At 39.7% G+C, this 17,477-nt stretch overlaps 1 protein-coding gene across 1 annotated transcript in view; it reads right to left on the bottom strand.

The window, feature by feature from the left end:
* The window catches only part of AIDA (axin interactor, dorsalization associated), a gene marked incomplete at its 3' end in the record, with an annotated part of 41,986 nt that extends 26,361 nt beyond the window's left edge, over window positions 1-15,625 (bottom strand). Inside the window, exons 1-2 of the mRNA XM_079698070.1 lie at window positions 15,326-15,625; window positions 7,308-7,377 (exon numbers count right to left, since the gene is read on the bottom strand). Coding sequence (XP_079554196.1) covers window positions 7,308-7,377; window positions 15,326-15,435 — 180 coding nt within the window. The 5' untranslated portion in view covers window positions 15,436-15,625. The remainder of the gene's footprint in view (window positions 1-7,307; window positions 7,378-15,325) is intronic.
* Between the last annotated feature and the right edge of the window lie 1,852 nt (window positions 15,626-17,477).

The raw sequence follows: 17,477 nt of genomic DNA, 5'->3' as shown, positions 1-17,477 counted from the left end.
CAAGCATCTTCCCTCCTAAGCTTTACCTTCTCTTCTTCTCCATAAAGTCTGATATTCACTAAAAGACTTAGAAACAAAAATATCTGAAAGTTAGCACAGTGGTATAATTTAATTTTGACTCAAATCCAATCTTGACTTGTTCAATTAAATATATCAACAATACTAAGCAGAATCAATACTTGTGATAAATGGTGGTAAATTTTACAGTCAGATCTGAGCCATAAAATGGATACAAGTGATAAGGCATAGTCCCTGTCTTTAATAAGCTCATGTTTCTATTATATAAGACACATTCAGAATCACCGTAACATAAAGCAGAGGCACTTGATTCTATAGGGCTTCAGCAAACTAGGTGCTAATATGTCCTGGAGAAACAGGACAAGAATCGGAATTAGGATTCAAGCCCCAGTGAGTGGGAGGATTTCTAAAACTAACGTACTAGGAAAATTGTCATGGTTCAGTTGTCTGAAGTCCCAAACTGAAGCAGCGGGAGATAGGTTTGAAATGTGAAATGCGTGTGTTGGGGGAGGGAGGTCATTATAAAGGGGACCTTCTAGGACCAGCTGCAGAATCTGTTATTACTTTAGCAATAAATCATACAGATAGATTCTGGACAGAAGAATGACTATCAGATTTGCCCTTTAAGAAGACTGTTGTGATAACAGTATCCATAGGGTGAAGGAGAAAAGGGAAAAGACTAAAGGTAAGATCAACCACGTTATTTCAACTGTCTATGTAAACAGTAATCAGAACAAGAACATGAATGACTAGGGTTGAAATGAAAAGGAGGAGACCCATAGAACAAATACCTGCAAGAGCAGGCAGCGGCTGAATTATGTCCATCAAGACTTTTAAATCCTTCCTAATAAAAAGGAATAAATCCTGACAAGAAAAGTGAAGTATATATGTACAATATTTGCAATGCCTTCACAAAAAAAATATTCTGGAAAAAAAAAAGGATGTTTTTCTATACATACTGACGACCTACAAAAGTTTAGTCAATTAGATTTGGTGGTTTTCTCTTTCATCAATTTTCTTTGCAAAATAAATGAGGAGCAAAGAGGAGTAACAAGTATTGTCCTGGTACCTGGCACCCAGGCTAGATGGCACTACACAATTATCATGTGGACCATAAACAGCTGGGATAGCAGTTCACAAAATAAAACACTAATTCTACAAATAACAAATGCTAGAGAGGATGTGGAGAAAAGGGAACACTCCTACACTGTTGGTGGGAATGTAAATTGGTGCAGCCACTATGGAAAACAGTATGGAGGTTCCTTAAAAACTAAAAATAGGGTTGCCATATGATCTAGCAATCCCACCCCTAGGCATATATCTGGAGAAAACTATAATTAGAAAAGATACATGTACCCCAATGTTCACAGCAGCACTATTCACAACAGCCAAGACATAGAAGCAAGGTAAATAAATGTCCATCAACAGATGAATGGATAAAGAAGATGTGATATGTATATATATATATATACACACACACACACACACACACACACACAATGGAATACTCAGCCATAAAAAAGAATGAAATGCCATTTGCAGCAAAATGGATGGACCTAGAGATTATCATACTGAGTGAAGTAAGTCAGAAAGAGAAAGACAAACACCATATGATATCACTTATATGTGGAATCTAAAGTATGACACAAATGAACTTATTTATGAAACAGAAACAGACTCACAGACATAGAAAACAAACTTATGGTTACCAAAGGTGAAAGGGGGAAGGATAAATTAGGAGCTGGGGATTAGCAGATACAAAGTACTATATGTAAAATAGATAAACAATAAGGTCCTACTGTATAGCACAGGGAACTATATTCAGTATCCTGTTATAAACCATAATGAGAAAGAATATGAAAAAGAATATGTATATATATATCAGTATGCATAACTGAATCACTATGCTGTACACCAGAAGCTAACACAACATTGTAAATCAAGTATACTTCAATAAAAAAATTTTTTTAATTTAAAAATATATAAATAAATAAACCACGACTGAGCAAAAGACATGACTCTTGGTCAAGGAACAAGTAACAATATTTAACTATCTCCACAAGCTTTAAAAATTTCTTTTAATCTTAATATAAGAGTGTAGAAAATGTCAAATTTTATTTTGAAATTTTACATTTAAATATTATATTTAATCTAATTGCTGCAAAAGGAATCAAGATACTCACAGATTTATTTACCCTCTGAAAGAGCTGTTGTGAAGGAACCAGCAACAATCTTTTCTACATAAAATCTAATAACCTCAAATCATTGTTCATATATATCACTCAAATCTGACAAAACTAGTAAATAATTTTAAATATAAATATAATTACATAGTAATAGTAATAGCTAACAACTATTGAGCAGTTACTAAATGACAGACTCTGCTAAGTGATTTACACACATTAAGTCATTTAATCCTGACTACAGCCCTATGAGTTAGATACAACCATTTTATAGATGTGAAAGCAGAAGACAGGTTAAGCAACTTGCCCTGGACATCAGTGTATTCTATACAATGGCAATATATACAACAAAGTAACACACTTATTTTAATACCATTTGGCCATACTTTTTTTTTTTTTTTTGCAGTACACGGGCCTCTCACTGTTGTGGCCTCTCCCGTTGTGGAGCACAGGCTCCGGACGTGCAGGCTCAGCGGTCATGGCTCACGGGCCCAGCCGCTCCGCGGCATATGGGATCTTCCTGGACCGGGGCACGAACCCGTGTCCCCTGCATCGGCAGGTGGACTCTCAACCACTGCGCCACCAGGGAAGACCTTGGCCATACTTTTTTTTATGTTCTTTAAAAAATGGTTTTGAAAAAGGGTTGTCTGTATTAAGGGACACGTACCAGTGAGTAAGTCTTTAAAAATACTAGTTAACTCCTTTTCCTTCTTTACTATACAATCCATTTGATGTGATGTTTTTAACATTTAAGGTAAAATGTTGTTTAACAACTATGAGTCCACTAATAATCTATTCTAAATTTAAATATTTCTTCAAGTTAAGCAGAAGCAACCGTTTTTTACACAGAATCTACTGAACTATGGCAAAATACCAATAAGCATTATTCATAACTATTTTAAGGGACCACACCCAACATCAGTATTAAAAAAAAGGAGTGAAACACTATCATTTTCAGCTGTAGCAAAACATGCAGCATTTATTGATGTCAAAATCAAGTGCTTGCTACTGTAATTATTTCAACTTTCTTAGAAAGAAATGGTTCAGAAAAATTATTAAGAAGCACAAAGTCATATGTGCCAGAATATAAATATTCACTATTAACTAATACACATTAAGACTAAGCACTCAAAGTAAGTGAAGTTTAATTTTAGAAAGATTTAAATAATTAGCACTTCATTCAAATTAACTGCTTATACCTACTGTGGTATAGAAATGGAAAATGTTGTCATTTTCAGAATACTGGCTATTTTACTTTGTCACTTGCTAGGGAAATGGACAACTCAAAAAGAGCAGTGAAAGGAAAAGATGAAATAGAAATATACAAATAAAGAGCAAAAGTAATTTTGCTAAAACATATCAAGGAAAAATAGGTTGAAAAAATACACATTGTTAACGTAGTAGAGTCTCAATCCAGACTTAATTTTTTACATTTAGACAGCCAGTCGTCTACTCTTTAGATGGCGGGGGTGGGGAGGAAAGAAAGGAAGAGAGGGAGGAGGCAGTGGAAAGGGGGGACCTATAAAATGTAAAACAAGCATATAGTGCTGGAATTCTCATTACCACTAAATTTGATTCAAAACAGGGAAAAACTTTCTAAGCATCATGAGACAGGATGTTCTAGTCTGTCCAGAAACTTACATGAGAAAATCTACTACACCAAAGCAGGGAATTTAACGAATGAAAGCTTTTGGCAGCTATTTTTTGGCTACTAAACCCTGTTGTTATAATGACAAAACTATTAAGAAATGAAATGAAAGCTATGTCAACTGATCATGAGGGAAGATCAAATAAGAATTATAAACTTGCTTTTCTTTCCACCAGAAATCTTTGAGAATATTTTGAATAGAAAAGCCATATGAAGATTTTTTACCATCAACTAATAAACTTTAGAGGGATCAGTAGCTCTGCTTTAGAGTTCTTCAGATTTAAAATAAATATTGTGAAGATATATGTTATTCTCTAAAAAAATAGGATTCCTCTAATCTTAAAATAATAATCATATACAAATAAATATCAATAACTTAAGATCTAACAAAGCATTTATTCATCAAATATTTCTGAAATCTTACTGTGAACTAACAGTAAAAACCTTCATAAAGAAAGCACTTTAGAAATATAGTGGTTTTTAAAAATCTTCTTCCAAAGTTCCACAAACTATTAAATGGCTGGCATAATTCTAAAACTTGTCACTGCTACAAAAACATTTAAAATAGTAAAAGCATAAAGAATATAATTCCAAATAGAAAACATATAGAACAATTTTGCTTAGAATAATGTAAGGAACATTCTCCATTTTCCTCTTTTAAGGAAAACACAATCGAATTTCTTCTCCTTTGGCTTACATGCCAGGTCTGGCATTCAATTAATTTTGCAGACCTAACAGTTGGTTTCAAAATTTCCCATAGCATGTTCTTTAGACCCAATGAAATATTATAAATGGAGGAGGAGGGAGACTTTCAAAAGCCAACAAATTTAAGAAATACTCCATTACCCAAACTCTTTAAAAATCCAACATACACATTGGCATACTAAAAGCCCTGACAAGTCACAAACTCTGTTCATATAATATCTATTAATTTTTCAGAGTCAATGTTCTCCAGATAATGTCTGGGAAATCTTTGTTTTCTAATCATTTATTAACTTAGAGCCTCTAAGTTTTTCCTTATGTGACATTGAAATAAGGCCTATAATGTCAATATGAGGTTTCTGGCCCGTTGTGAATGTTTCACCTGTATTTTTAAAGAAAAATAAATTTGTAAATGCATACGACTTGCCTTATATTCATAATGTAGTACAGAGTGATTTGGGGGTCGGTCCTTCTGCAAGCCCAAGGAATAGAGAGGCAGGCACAACAACCTCTCTCTGTAGTCACTACTGGCAGCCTCATTTGCCTCCTAGGCAGGTTTATAACTAATAAATACCTCAGAAATCAGGCCTCGAGGAGGGGAGGAGGAACAGACTACCTCAAAGGTACAGGTCATTTGAAGATTTAGGGATACCTTTCAAGATCATTTAGGGTTATCTAATCCCTCATTTCATACATAAGGAAATTAAGGCCCAGAGACAGAGACTGGATTCAAGACCAAGTCTTCCGACTCCAGATCTCAGGCTCATTCCTTTAGGTCATGGTGCCTCCTGGGCCTTGTGGAGGGTGAGATCTGTGTAAGGTGAAAAAAAGACAGCAGCCGGGTGCCTACTAAGAACAGCTATAAATTAAAGATTAAATACACAGTACTGTCAAACACCCCAGCTTCATCCTTAGAAAGTTAAAGAAAATTAAGAAAAAGCCAATTTTTTCTTGTTAGTCTAATCATCAGCATACGACAAAGCTCATTTCTTGATGACATTTTTAAAAACTTTAGTATGTTTTAGGTCAAATCAGTTTATATTTGAGATCATGTTGCTCATAGAACCTATACCTAAGCAACAGATGTTGGAGACAAGGCATATACGTAACTCAAGGCAAACAGGTGATTAAAATATGGCTGTCATTAAACTTTTTAATTTCCTAAGCTTTCATTTTGTTTCCACAGTCATAACACACTTTGTTAGCTGTTGATTTACATACTCAGATATTTGTGATTATTTCAAAACATAGATGTTTAAACTCTCAGTTCTGTGATGCCAGCTGATCACTTCCTTAGCAATTCGTAGGCAGATTTCACTAATCTTAGAGGTGATAAAGCATATAGTCCTTCTTCCTTTCCTTTTGCAAACCGGACAATTCCTCTGTGGTAATTATTTTCCAGGGCTAAAATCCTAAGTTTCCTAAATCTATTGTGGATATTAGCAATTATTAAGGAAAAAACAAAAATATACTTTTAAATTTTAAAACTTCTGTTACTTTTTAAAATACAAAATAAAGATACACTAGATGACACAGACCCAAAAACTTTTTTTTAGTTATTTTTTTTAAAATTTTATCTTATTTATTTTTTTGTACAGCAGGTTCTTTTTTTTTTTTGAATCTTACTTATTTTTTTACATAGCAGGTTCTTACTAGTTACACATTTTATACATATTAGTGTGTAGATGTCAATCCCAATCTCCCAATTCGTCCCACCACCACTGCCCCCACCACTTTCCCCCCTTGGTGTCCATACATTTGTTCTCCACATTTGTGTCTCTATTTCTGCCCTGCAAACCGGTTCAACAGACCCTAAATATTTTTAAAATGCAAACATACTAACTTGTGTAAGAAATATAACTGACCCTAATTTTTGGAGTTTTTTTCTTTTCAAAGACTTATAAAGATGAATCAAATGAATACAGGCCTAAGGACTAAAACCAGTTTGTTTAGGCTTACTTAAAGAGTGTGCAAAGAATCACTCCCACTCCCACTCCTTGTACAAAAAGAGAATAAAAGCAAATTAAGTCACCATAGTTTTTACAATGTCTTAAGAAATGAGAGGAAAACTGACATGAATTTTTTCATTATCTACGAGATTAAAATTTAACTTAACATTAGATACCTTGAGCCAGGAAAAATAAGAATCGTTTCCTCCCATTTCTTCTTACTGTTTTACAGTAAGGCTTCTTAAAATATCCCATTTTTCACAATCTCTAGCAGTACAGGGAATCAATTTGATACATTAAAATTTTAATTCAAGGAGAAAGAGCACCCTTGAAACATTTTGCAACTTTATGCATTTATTTTGTTGATGGATTCTTATGCCAAATTCTTGACTTGAACTAATTATTTTTCAGTGGTGGCTTTTTTGTTTGTTTTGGTTTTTGTTTGTTTTCAGAGGAGGTGGAGAAGGAGTTAAGGAAGTTCTGAGTTAAATGAGTACTGAGGTGGGATGCAATTATTCACAATCAAACTCCAGTCTCTGGTACCCCTTTCTCCCCAACCAAAGTGTGGATGGTCTCCACTAAAAGTCTAAATGGCTGAGTAAAGAAATTCATTAAGTGAGAAATTCATTACATGGTAAATCATGTGGTATCTCTAAAGTAATTACTTAATGTTCAGCAAAGCATAACCAGTATCATTCTTTGTACTTAAGTATAACAGTTTTTGTTGTTTGTTTTTGCTTAATGGACTCAAAAGACAGAACCCTTTTCATTTGGAATGTGATGTATCTAGAGATTATTTTATGGTACCTTTTGTTCTTCTGTGAACTCAGAATTATTGTGCTGAGCTTGGGCCTCTTTTTGTAGGTGTCTTGCTAATCTGTAAGAAGAAAAAAACATTCTTTAAAATTGAAGGAAAGCAAACTATTTCAAGTGAAACATGGTAAAATAATTTAATTCTTAAAACAGAGTAAAGTACAATAACACTTTTCTTCTGTTTTCAAAGTATAAATCCACATTATCTTTAGAATCTAACTCTTTATATAATGACAATGGAAATAAGATACTTTCATACCATTTCACTGGGACAAATTTCAGCTCTAGACAGCAAAAACAGAATCATAGAGGTGGAAAGAATCTCAAATGACATCAAATTCAACCTTCTTTAGTACACACGAATTTCTTCTATAACAAGACAAGAGCAGTTGTCCAGATTCGGCTTAAACACTTCCAGTGAGCACCAATTAATAGTACCAGCCAGAGGTACTTTATCAGTCTATCATTAATTTGCTGATAAGATTAGTTCAAATTAGAGCCATGACAAAGTGATGATACTCTATCAAATTATACTTTTGAATGTATTTTTCATGGCAAATAAAGAAAATCCTCTACCAATCAGACATGGAAGTCATTGTTTGCCCAGTTATCATCATACTTAAAAACAGCAGCTAGGCCTCGGATGAGTTTTCAAGGATGGATCTGTGTTACAAGTCTAAGCTCAACTCTTACAGCTAAACAATAAAAAGAAAAATAACTCAATTTAAAAATGAGTAAAAGGTTTGATTGAACAGACATTTCTCCAAAGAATATACAAAAATGGCCAGGGCTTCCCTGGTGGCGCAGTGGTTAAGAGTCCGCCTGCCGATGCAGGGGACGCAGGTTCGTGCCCCGGTCTGGGAAGATCCCACATGCCGCGGAGCGGCTGGGCCCGTGAGCCATGGCCGCTGAGCCAGTGCGTCCGGAGCCTGTGCTCCGCAACGGGAGAGGCCACAACAGTGAGAGGCCCGCATATCACCAAAAAAAAAAAAAAAAAGGCCAATAAGTACATGAATATCATCTCATTAGTTATTAGCGACATACAAATTAAAACCCCAATGAGATACAACTTCACACCCACCAGGATGGGTATAATTTTTAAAAAGAGGGAGAAAAAGTACAATGGGTATTGGCAAGGATGTGGAAATTGGAACCCTACCACTGGAACTGATGGTAGGAATGTAAAATGGTACAGTCACTGTGGAAAACAGTTTGGCAGTCCCTTAAAAAGTTAAGCATAGAGTTACCATATAACCCAGCAGTTTCAAAATCCTAGGTATATTCCCAAGAGAACAGAAAACACGTTCACACTCACAAAAACCGTACACAAATGATCACAGGAGCAGCATTATGCGTAATTAGCCAAAAACTGGAAACACCTAAAATGTCCATTAACTGATGAACGGATAAACAAAATGTGGCGCACACATTCAAAGGAATGTTATTTGGCCATAAAGAGGAATGAAATACTGATACATGCTACAACATGAATGAACCTCAAAGACATTATGCTAAATGCAAGAAGCCAGATATAAAAGATCATATATTATATGATTCCATTTACATGAAATATCCAGAATAGGTAAATCCACAGAGAGAGAAGGCAGATTAGTGGTTGCCAGGGGCTGGGGAAATGAGAGAATTGGAAGTGGCCCATATCAGGTAAACGGTTTCTTTTGAGAGTGAGGGAAATGTTCTGCAATTAGGTAGTGGTGATGGTGGCATAACATTGTGAATATACTAAAAACTAACAAATTGTACAACTTTACAGTGATAAATTTCATGTTACGTGATATTTATTTAAATTTTTAAAAGCTTGCAGGGAGGAACAAAGAAAACAAAGAATTGAAAGGATTTTTTTGGTGAGACATTTTGTAACTACAAAAGAATTTGAAACTATAATTCCCAAGCATACTATACTATCCTAGGTGGGGAATGGAGGAAAGGATACAAAGGGTAGCAAGTGCTAGATCTCCCACCAAGCCATTGCAAAAGACAGTTCACCAAGTTTCCAAAAAGTCTTAGATGGAAGTTCTAATCTATGCAATCATGTCTTTAAAGATCAAGTGTGAAGTTCACTTGATGACCTCTATCTAATCTATGAAAGGTCTGCATCCTCCTTATCACAACGCAAGAAACTCCTACATAAAATCATAACGTTTGCCAGGATAGCTCCACCATGTTACTTAATCAAAGTGCTTCCATCCATTTATTTCTTTTCCCCCCAAACTGGAAACCCCAGAATATTTGTCCTAAAATGTCATTCATAGACCCACTCTGTGGATTTTATACAGGAGTAAGTACAATTAGAAATAGCCATAGCCATACTTGTCCCGTACTTGGTTTCCTTTCTAACTCTTGCTGGCCTACCATCTACGTAGAGTTCTCTTCAGGAATCACAGTCTACACTTAACAATGTCAGCTACACATCCCTGAATTCAGGGAAGCTATAGTGTTGCACAGTTTCTTTATTTGACAAGTTCTACACATAATATGCCAATAGTGACTGTAAACCTAAGCAGGTCACTGTCAGAAGAAAGGAGGATATAGCTCTAAACTCCTGCTCAAATGCTAAGTCAGTAGACAATGATGTTAAATTCAAACAGAATCCTGTTTTTAAAAATTAGGTAACAGACTGGAGGAAATATTTGAAAATCATATATCCTATCTGATGAAGAACTGATATCCAGAAAATACAAAGAACCCTTCTAATTCAATAGAGAAAAGACAAACAACTCAATTTAAAAATAGGCAAAAGGTATGAAGAGACACTTTACAAACAAGATTTACAGGGAAAATAAGCATCATAAGAAAAGACACTCAGTATCACTAGTCGTAAGAGAAAAGCAAATAAAAACCACAGTGAAGTACACTACATACCCACTAGAATGGCTATAATCAGAGACACACAATAACAAATGCTATCAATGTAGAGAAACAGGAACTGTCATATATTGTTGGTAGAAATGTAAAATGGTAGACCCAGTTTGACCAACCAGTTTCCCCTTAAAAATTACACATAAATTTACCATATGAGCCAGCAATTCCACTCCTACATCTCTACCCAAGAAGAATGAAAATATACGTGCACCCAGAGTTACACGTGAATGTTCACAGCAGCGTTAATGATAACAGTCAAAAAGTAGAAACAACTCAAATGTCTACCAAGTAGTGAATGGATACACAAAATGTGGTATATCCATACAATGCAATACTACTCAGCAGTAACAAGGAACAAGGTACTGAAATATACAACAACATGGATAACTTCAAACACATTATGCTAAATGAAAGAAGCCACATACAGATCACATATTATATGATTCAATTTACATGAAATGTCCAGAAAAAGTTTCATTTCATCTTTAGAGACAGGATATAGATTAACGGCTGCCTGGGGCTAGGGTGGGAACATGGAATGACTGCAAATGTGCATGAGGGATCTTTGTGGGGTGATGGAAATGTTCTAAAGTTTGATTGTAACGATGGCTGCACAACTTGGTAAACTTACTAAAAGTTCACTGAATTGTGAACGTAAAATGCTGAATTTCACTGTATATAAATTACACCTCAATAAAGTTATTTTTAAAAACTTTTTGTAAAACCTAGGCAAAAATATTAATTTTCTAGGGCTTCCTTGGTGGCGCAGTGGTTAAGAATCCGCCTGCCAGTGCAGGGGACACGGGTTTGAGCCCTGGTCCAGGAAGATCCCACATGCCGCGGAGCAACTAAGCCCGTGCGTCACAACTACGGAGCCTGCACTCTAGAGCCCGCAAGCCACAACTACTGAGCCCGCGTGCCACAACTACTGAAGCCCGCGTGCCTAGAGCCTGTGCTCCTCAACAAGAGAAGCCACTGCAATGAGAAGCCCGCGCACTGCAACGAAGAGTAGCCCCTGCTCGCCGCAACTAGAGAAAGCCCGGGCGCAGCAACGAAGACCCAACACAGCCAAAAATAAATTAATTAATTAAATTAATTTTAAAAAATTTAATTTTCTAAGCCCATAAATGATTGCACCATTTTAAGACAAAGTGAGACATAAATTTGTCCACTGAGGGAAAATCCACCTGCTCTGGGTATCAGATGAGCAGGTAAGAGTTGACATTCTATTAGTAAAGGTAAAAAACCTATCAAATATTTTTCTCTAGAGAATAACCTCAGTTTCCAAGGGTGCCTACAGGTAATACAGGACTGCTCTCAAGGGGAAGTTTTAAATATTCTTAAAGCACATAAACAAGTGACCCACAGAAACCCCACAGCAATCCACGACAGAAACTAGTGCTTCTCAAACTACTTAGAGTGAAGAACTAGTTTTTCCCCCGCCATCTGTTCCAGGTTAATACTTTTATAAAATAAAATAAAAACTATCATTAAGGGGCTTCCCTGGTGGCGCAGTGGTTGAGAGTCCGCCTGCCGATGCAGGGGACATGGGTTCGTGCCCCGGTCTGGGAAGATGCCACATGCCGCGGAGCGGCTGGGCCTGTGAGCCATGGCCGCTGAGCCTGCGTGTCCGGAGCCTGTGCTCCGCAACGGGAGAGGCCACAACAGTGAGAGGCCCGCGTACCGGGAAAAAAACAAACAAACAAAAAAAACTATCATTAAGATGTCACACCACAATGAAATTCCTAAATTTTAAATCCCCATTTCTTTATTTATCTCCTTGCAGACCAGCAAGGACGTGGGACCACACCTTGAGAGGCACTGACACAAGGCATAGTAAGGATGGTTAACAGGGCTTATCCAACCTTCAAACTCACCCATTCATTTAACAAATATTTATTGAGCATCTGTGTGCCGGATTAATGCCTCAGGACTGATCCTGTGAAATAGCTGGTTCTAGGCAGCAGAGTCCATGCCACTCTACCCTAAGTTAGGGGGCAGGTACCCCCAGGTTGCTGAAAGAGGTGGCCTGCTAGAGGGAGTTGTTTTTAATTGATCATGTATATTTTGGAGAGCAATTTTAGTTTTGACATAATTTGTTTAAATCTTCCAACAGTACTGTGGAATCAACTCCTTAATGCTCCCACAGCATATTCCTGAATCAAGCCATTCAATAGAATACAACAACTAGATAATATCTAAATAAATAATTACTTGATAACAGTCTAGTGCTACTCTGGACACTACGTATACAGTAGAGAACAAAATAGACAACCCTCCTATACCCTGTTCTCAAAGAGCTTACATTCAAGTGGGGAGAGAGACAACCAACCAAATGAATACATAAAATATATTGTACTTCAGATGGTGATAAATACTATAGAAAAAATTAAGCAGGATTGGGGGTTGGATCTGCAAGACTGAGGTAGAGGGAGTGGGAGTGGACGGCATACTTAACTGGACAATTTTAAATAGGGTGGCCAGAGAGGGCCTCGCAGAGAGGATAATATTTGGACAAAGACCTGAAGGAGGTGATCAATCGGCCCAAGCAGATAATGGGGGAAGAGTGTTCCAGAAAAAGTACAAAAGCCCTAAGGCAGGAGCATGCTTCAAGAAACAGCAAGGAGTGTGGTAGCACTTACTCTTTTCCTACTTCTGTAATAGCAATACCCATTTATTCTAAAATCCTCCAGCATTTCTCACAATGAAAAAATAAATAAATAAATAAATAAAATCCTCCATTAGACTCAATATTTTGAGGATGGATATCAAATCTTATTCATTTCTATACGCCCAGCTCTCACTTGCTGAGTGATGAAACTGTTTAAGCTGTGATATTCTTACCTTACGATAAGTACAAACACGTCCACTCCCTCCCCCACAAGGTCCCCATCCCATGAATTCACTCCTGTGTGTTGCACAGCTGTAAAGACACAGCTGCCTCTACGGTCAGAAAGGCCAGTTCTCCCAGACTTCTCTTTCTTCTCTCTCAGTATCTAGTCAGTTACTAAATCCCATCCATTCTTTTTCACATCATTGAGTGGCCCCCAAACGGTCTCCTTTTCTCACAGATAATTCAAATTAAAAAAAGACAACTGGCCTTCATTTTTGAGTGTATTAATTTTAAATTCAACATCATTGTGTATGTAGCCTGTATGTTTACAAAATTTAAGCCAATCATCACACATTTCTGTTCAAATTTGACACTGGTGGTTTTTATAGTAATTTTAGAATTACTCTGAATCATGAAGTTCAAGGCTAGTAACTGAGGTTCAACAATAGATTTGTTGCTGCCTATTACTCTCTTGCTGAGATATTTTTAGAAATTCCAGCTAAACAGCTTGCATATTCAATTTTCCTTTGTAATTTCAATTGGACATGGTATTCTTCACTTTCCATTGTGAGGTCTGCTGCTGAGTGCCAACAGCTGCGATGTCCCACCACCACAAGTGAGAGGCAGCTTTAGATTTCAGGCTACGCAAGTTTAGTTAACGCAGAATGAGTATACATGGGTGCTCACTATCTAACTGGCTACAGTATGGAAGGATACATTCTCTGGGAACGAAGGAAATCTTCTAATTGTCCAATTCACTTATACAACGCATCTTTAATAAATGCCTTAAACACTACATAGTAGAGCAGACAGGATTTAGAACTGGGAAAAAAAAAAAAAAAAATCCCAGACTTCAGCAGTATAGTTTTGTGACCCTAGGTAATCCGGTTAACCTGAGCTTCAGCGTCCTCATTTGCAAAATGAAAATAATAATATTCTCACCGAGCAGTTGCAAGAGTAAAGTGAAATCAAGTGAAAGTGCAAAACAAATGACAGTAGTTGTTACACATGGCAAAATGGCCCAAACCATGGTGGTTTTCAGGGCTTTTGAAAACTACGGGCAATTCAAAGTCAGTAAAATGAGATCGAAAACATCCACGCATTTAAATTATCTTAATGGTCAGATAAACACAAGTAACTATTGTGGAAAAAGAATACAGGATTTAGATCTTCCAAGCACTAATCGTGTATTCTTTCCAAAAGACGCTGGGGCGGGGGGAGGGGGTGGAGTTTACTTACACATGGTTTCGAACAATAACTTGCTTTAAACCAAGAAGTAATTACTGGCAACAGTTTGCAAACAACAGCATTTCAGCAGGCAGTTCCTATTTTCAGCAAAATGTGCAAGAAACTATAAGCAAGGTTTAATATATACGCAAACCTTGTCTTTTAATTTTAAAAACACCGCTGAAGTTTTGGGAGGAAACCATAAAGGGAAAGAAATCGGACTTGGGTAGATCAAAGAACCTGGTGCTCACATGTACCCTGCGGCTATACATTATACGCAGGAAAAGGAGGAGGGACCCAAGGAGGCGGTGGTGACTCCTGTGCGTGGTCTATTAATTCACATTTTGCTCTCTTCTGTTCACATCCTGCAGGGGCTCCACCCAGAGCAACCGAGCGAGGGGGTGGGTGGGACTCACCCAGCCTAGCAAATAACAGTCCCAGAAACCGAAACGGATTCGAGGTGAATTGGGAAAACACGGCTCCCCAGAAAGAGGGGTGGAGAAGGGGCGCGAGGGGAGACCTTTCTTTGGGCTGAGGAGATACCTCCGGCCTCGCTGCCTCCTGGGGGCACCCCCTCCCCTCCCCTCCCCTCAATCGCCACCAGTTCCCTCCTGCCCTACACAGGGGAGGAGGAAGGCACCGTACACAGAGCGAGGGCCCTCATCCCGGGGACGTGGGCGGAGAACACACAAGTATTCCTCCGAGATTCTAAAAGAGAAACTGAGGGGCGGCAACCTGAGAGAGGCGGAGGAGAGGGGGAAAGGAAACTGACTGCAGAGCGGGGGACCCATGAGACGGTGGCAAGGAACTCAGTAGGTAGCCTGAATGGGCTGGCGCCTCAGGAAAGAAGGGCTACCTGTTGCACGGAACTGGCCCTGCTGAGGCGGAGAGCGAAAAACCCCAGAGACCGTACCTTGGTCTCCAGGGCCAGTGGGATCTCAGCTCTAGCGCCTGCGGGGCCCCACCCTGAGAAGCCTTGGCTGCAGATACAGTGATGAGAGACACCGACAGAAAGAAGCGGGAGGCGGCCGACTGGAGCCGGTCTGGCCCGCTCCCGCGGTTAGTCACTCACATCTGATACTCGTCTATCGCCTCCACCAGCTGGCCCCAAGAGTCGAAGTCGGCGCCTCTCCTAAAACTGGCGCCCCAGCGCTGCAGCAGACTTCGGGTCACCTCCGACATGGCCGGTCCCCACCCCGTCCCCTCCCGCCCCTACCCCAGCAAGGCCGGGCTCTAGGGCGCCATCCTCCCCGGGCCTGGCCCCGACATTAACAGGGCCAAGAGGAACCGCTACGGCCACCGCCACCACCCGCCAAGGAGCCGCCCAAGCCCATTTGCCGCCACAGCCAAACTTTGCGGCTCTGAAGCGGCCGCCCCGCCGAGGCTCCGCCCCCGAGGCCCCGCCTCGTGTTAGGTTGAGGCCGCCCCGCTCCACCGAGCGGCCGCCATTGTTATTGCGGCATTCTTCCTCGGGGTGGGAGGCCCGGCCATCTCTGCTCTTTGTCTCTGGAGGAGACCGCAGCCCAACAGGAAAGACTGTGTTGGAATATCTAAGAAGGGGCTGAGGAACGGAGTGTTTTAAGGGGACTGCGACAACGCGGCAGCCTCAACCCAAGAGCGGCGCGCACTGCCGCCTCGGTAGCTGTCATGGCCGCCCTGACCACGTGATCGGCTCCCACAGGCCTGGTTTCCGTCGCTCAAGTTCGGTAATCCGGGCTCTGCGGCTCCCTCCCTTTCTCGTTTGCGGACTCGGACACTGCCTTTCTTCCCTCTGGAGGGGTGCTGTACAGACATCGAGAAATCCGGTAAGTATGTCATGAGGATGGGCGTTTCCCAGTACTATCCCTACCCCTGTCGTCTCCCCGGAGTCCCAAGCAATAGGGTCAAGGTTTTTACACAGGTTCCATAGACTCCCGGATAGTGGTCCCCAAAAGTCTCCTTCAAGTGTTTCAAGGCACTAGAAGGAGACTTTTGGGGACCACTATCCGGGAGTCTATGGAACCTGTGTAAAAAGTGCCTTGAAACAAACGAGAGAAAGAAATTCACATTAGCCCCACGAATCAGTGGTATTAACAGCTAGATTCACCGAATCGCCTTGCCTGCGTCTCCACTAGCAGTTGGGGGCGGGGGGAGGGTCTTAGAGCTACATAGGAGTTTGTTTAGGCACCTTCTGCCCGCCTCTCCCGGGTAGATAGTATCGGCTTTCCACGAAAATGCCTGTTCAGGAGGGGCACGCTAAGGTGTGCGCCTGCGCAAGGTCTTAACGGCGTTAAACCGGACGGGGCCCGGGAGGAAGAGGCTGGGTGGTAAACAGGAAGTGGATGTTGGGAGCTCGGGGGCGGTAGGTTCGTCGCGGGACCCAGGGTCTCCGGAGTGGGGAACCCTTGTCGGTAATCGGACTCTTCCTGTGGCAGCGGGTTAGGTGGCAGCCTCGATCCGACTGTTGTGCTGGTGGCTTCAAAGGCACCCTTCCTTGCACCTGCAGGTGGGTGTGTCGTCCTTCTACCCCGCCCTTCGAATTCTTGAAAACTGGAGTGCGGGTCTCTGACCGGACAGATTGGGCAGCGGTAGAGAACACGGTACTTGCCGTCTTCGGTCCTGAAGTAAAGATATACAGAACTTAAGACATTTTCATCCAGGACGTGGGAGGCCGCCTTAAAAGAGTATTTCACAGTCAAGTGTATTGTATGCCATTATCTCTGGGAGGCTTGGTTTATATGCACGGAGATGCAGTATTAGTTTACTTAGGTTATAAAGGAGACTTACGTGGATGAAATTTAGAAGGTTATATATTTTTGAAGGACTTGTTAAATGTTTTGAGTTACTCAAATGAACTTGCTCAATTTTTCATTGAATACACAGTGCGTTTCCTCATCCTTAAATAGCTGGTGCTCTCCAAAGCCGGTTTTGCCATGAATAAATATGGGAAGGGAGGTGCATAAGGTAGATATTTTTTACACTGTGCAGCCCACGTTTTTTTCCCCATAAGAAAAATCCATGGACAACATTGTATATAATGCTTTCAAATTAATTAAATCTTACCGATTTTGTCTCCCACTTCCCGAAATCTAATTGCCGTATTTAAGTCTTCAACTACACCTTCCTGTATTATCTTCACTATCTTCCCAAGGACTTTTAAGCAAGTGACACACTCCTTTTTTTTTGTTTTTTAACCTGAAAGGTGTGGAACTTAATTTTTTTAAGTTGGCATTTCACTTAGGTAG

This window comes from Hyperoodon ampullatus (assembly GCF_949752795.1).
Source record: "Hyperoodon ampullatus genome assembly, chromosome: 2".
Lineage (NCBI taxonomy): Eukaryota > Metazoa > Chordata > Mammalia > Artiodactyla > Ziphiidae > Hyperoodon > Hyperoodon ampullatus.
The sequence above is the reverse complement of the archived record's forward strand: the minus strand, read 5'-3'. Positions and strand labels throughout refer to the sequence as shown.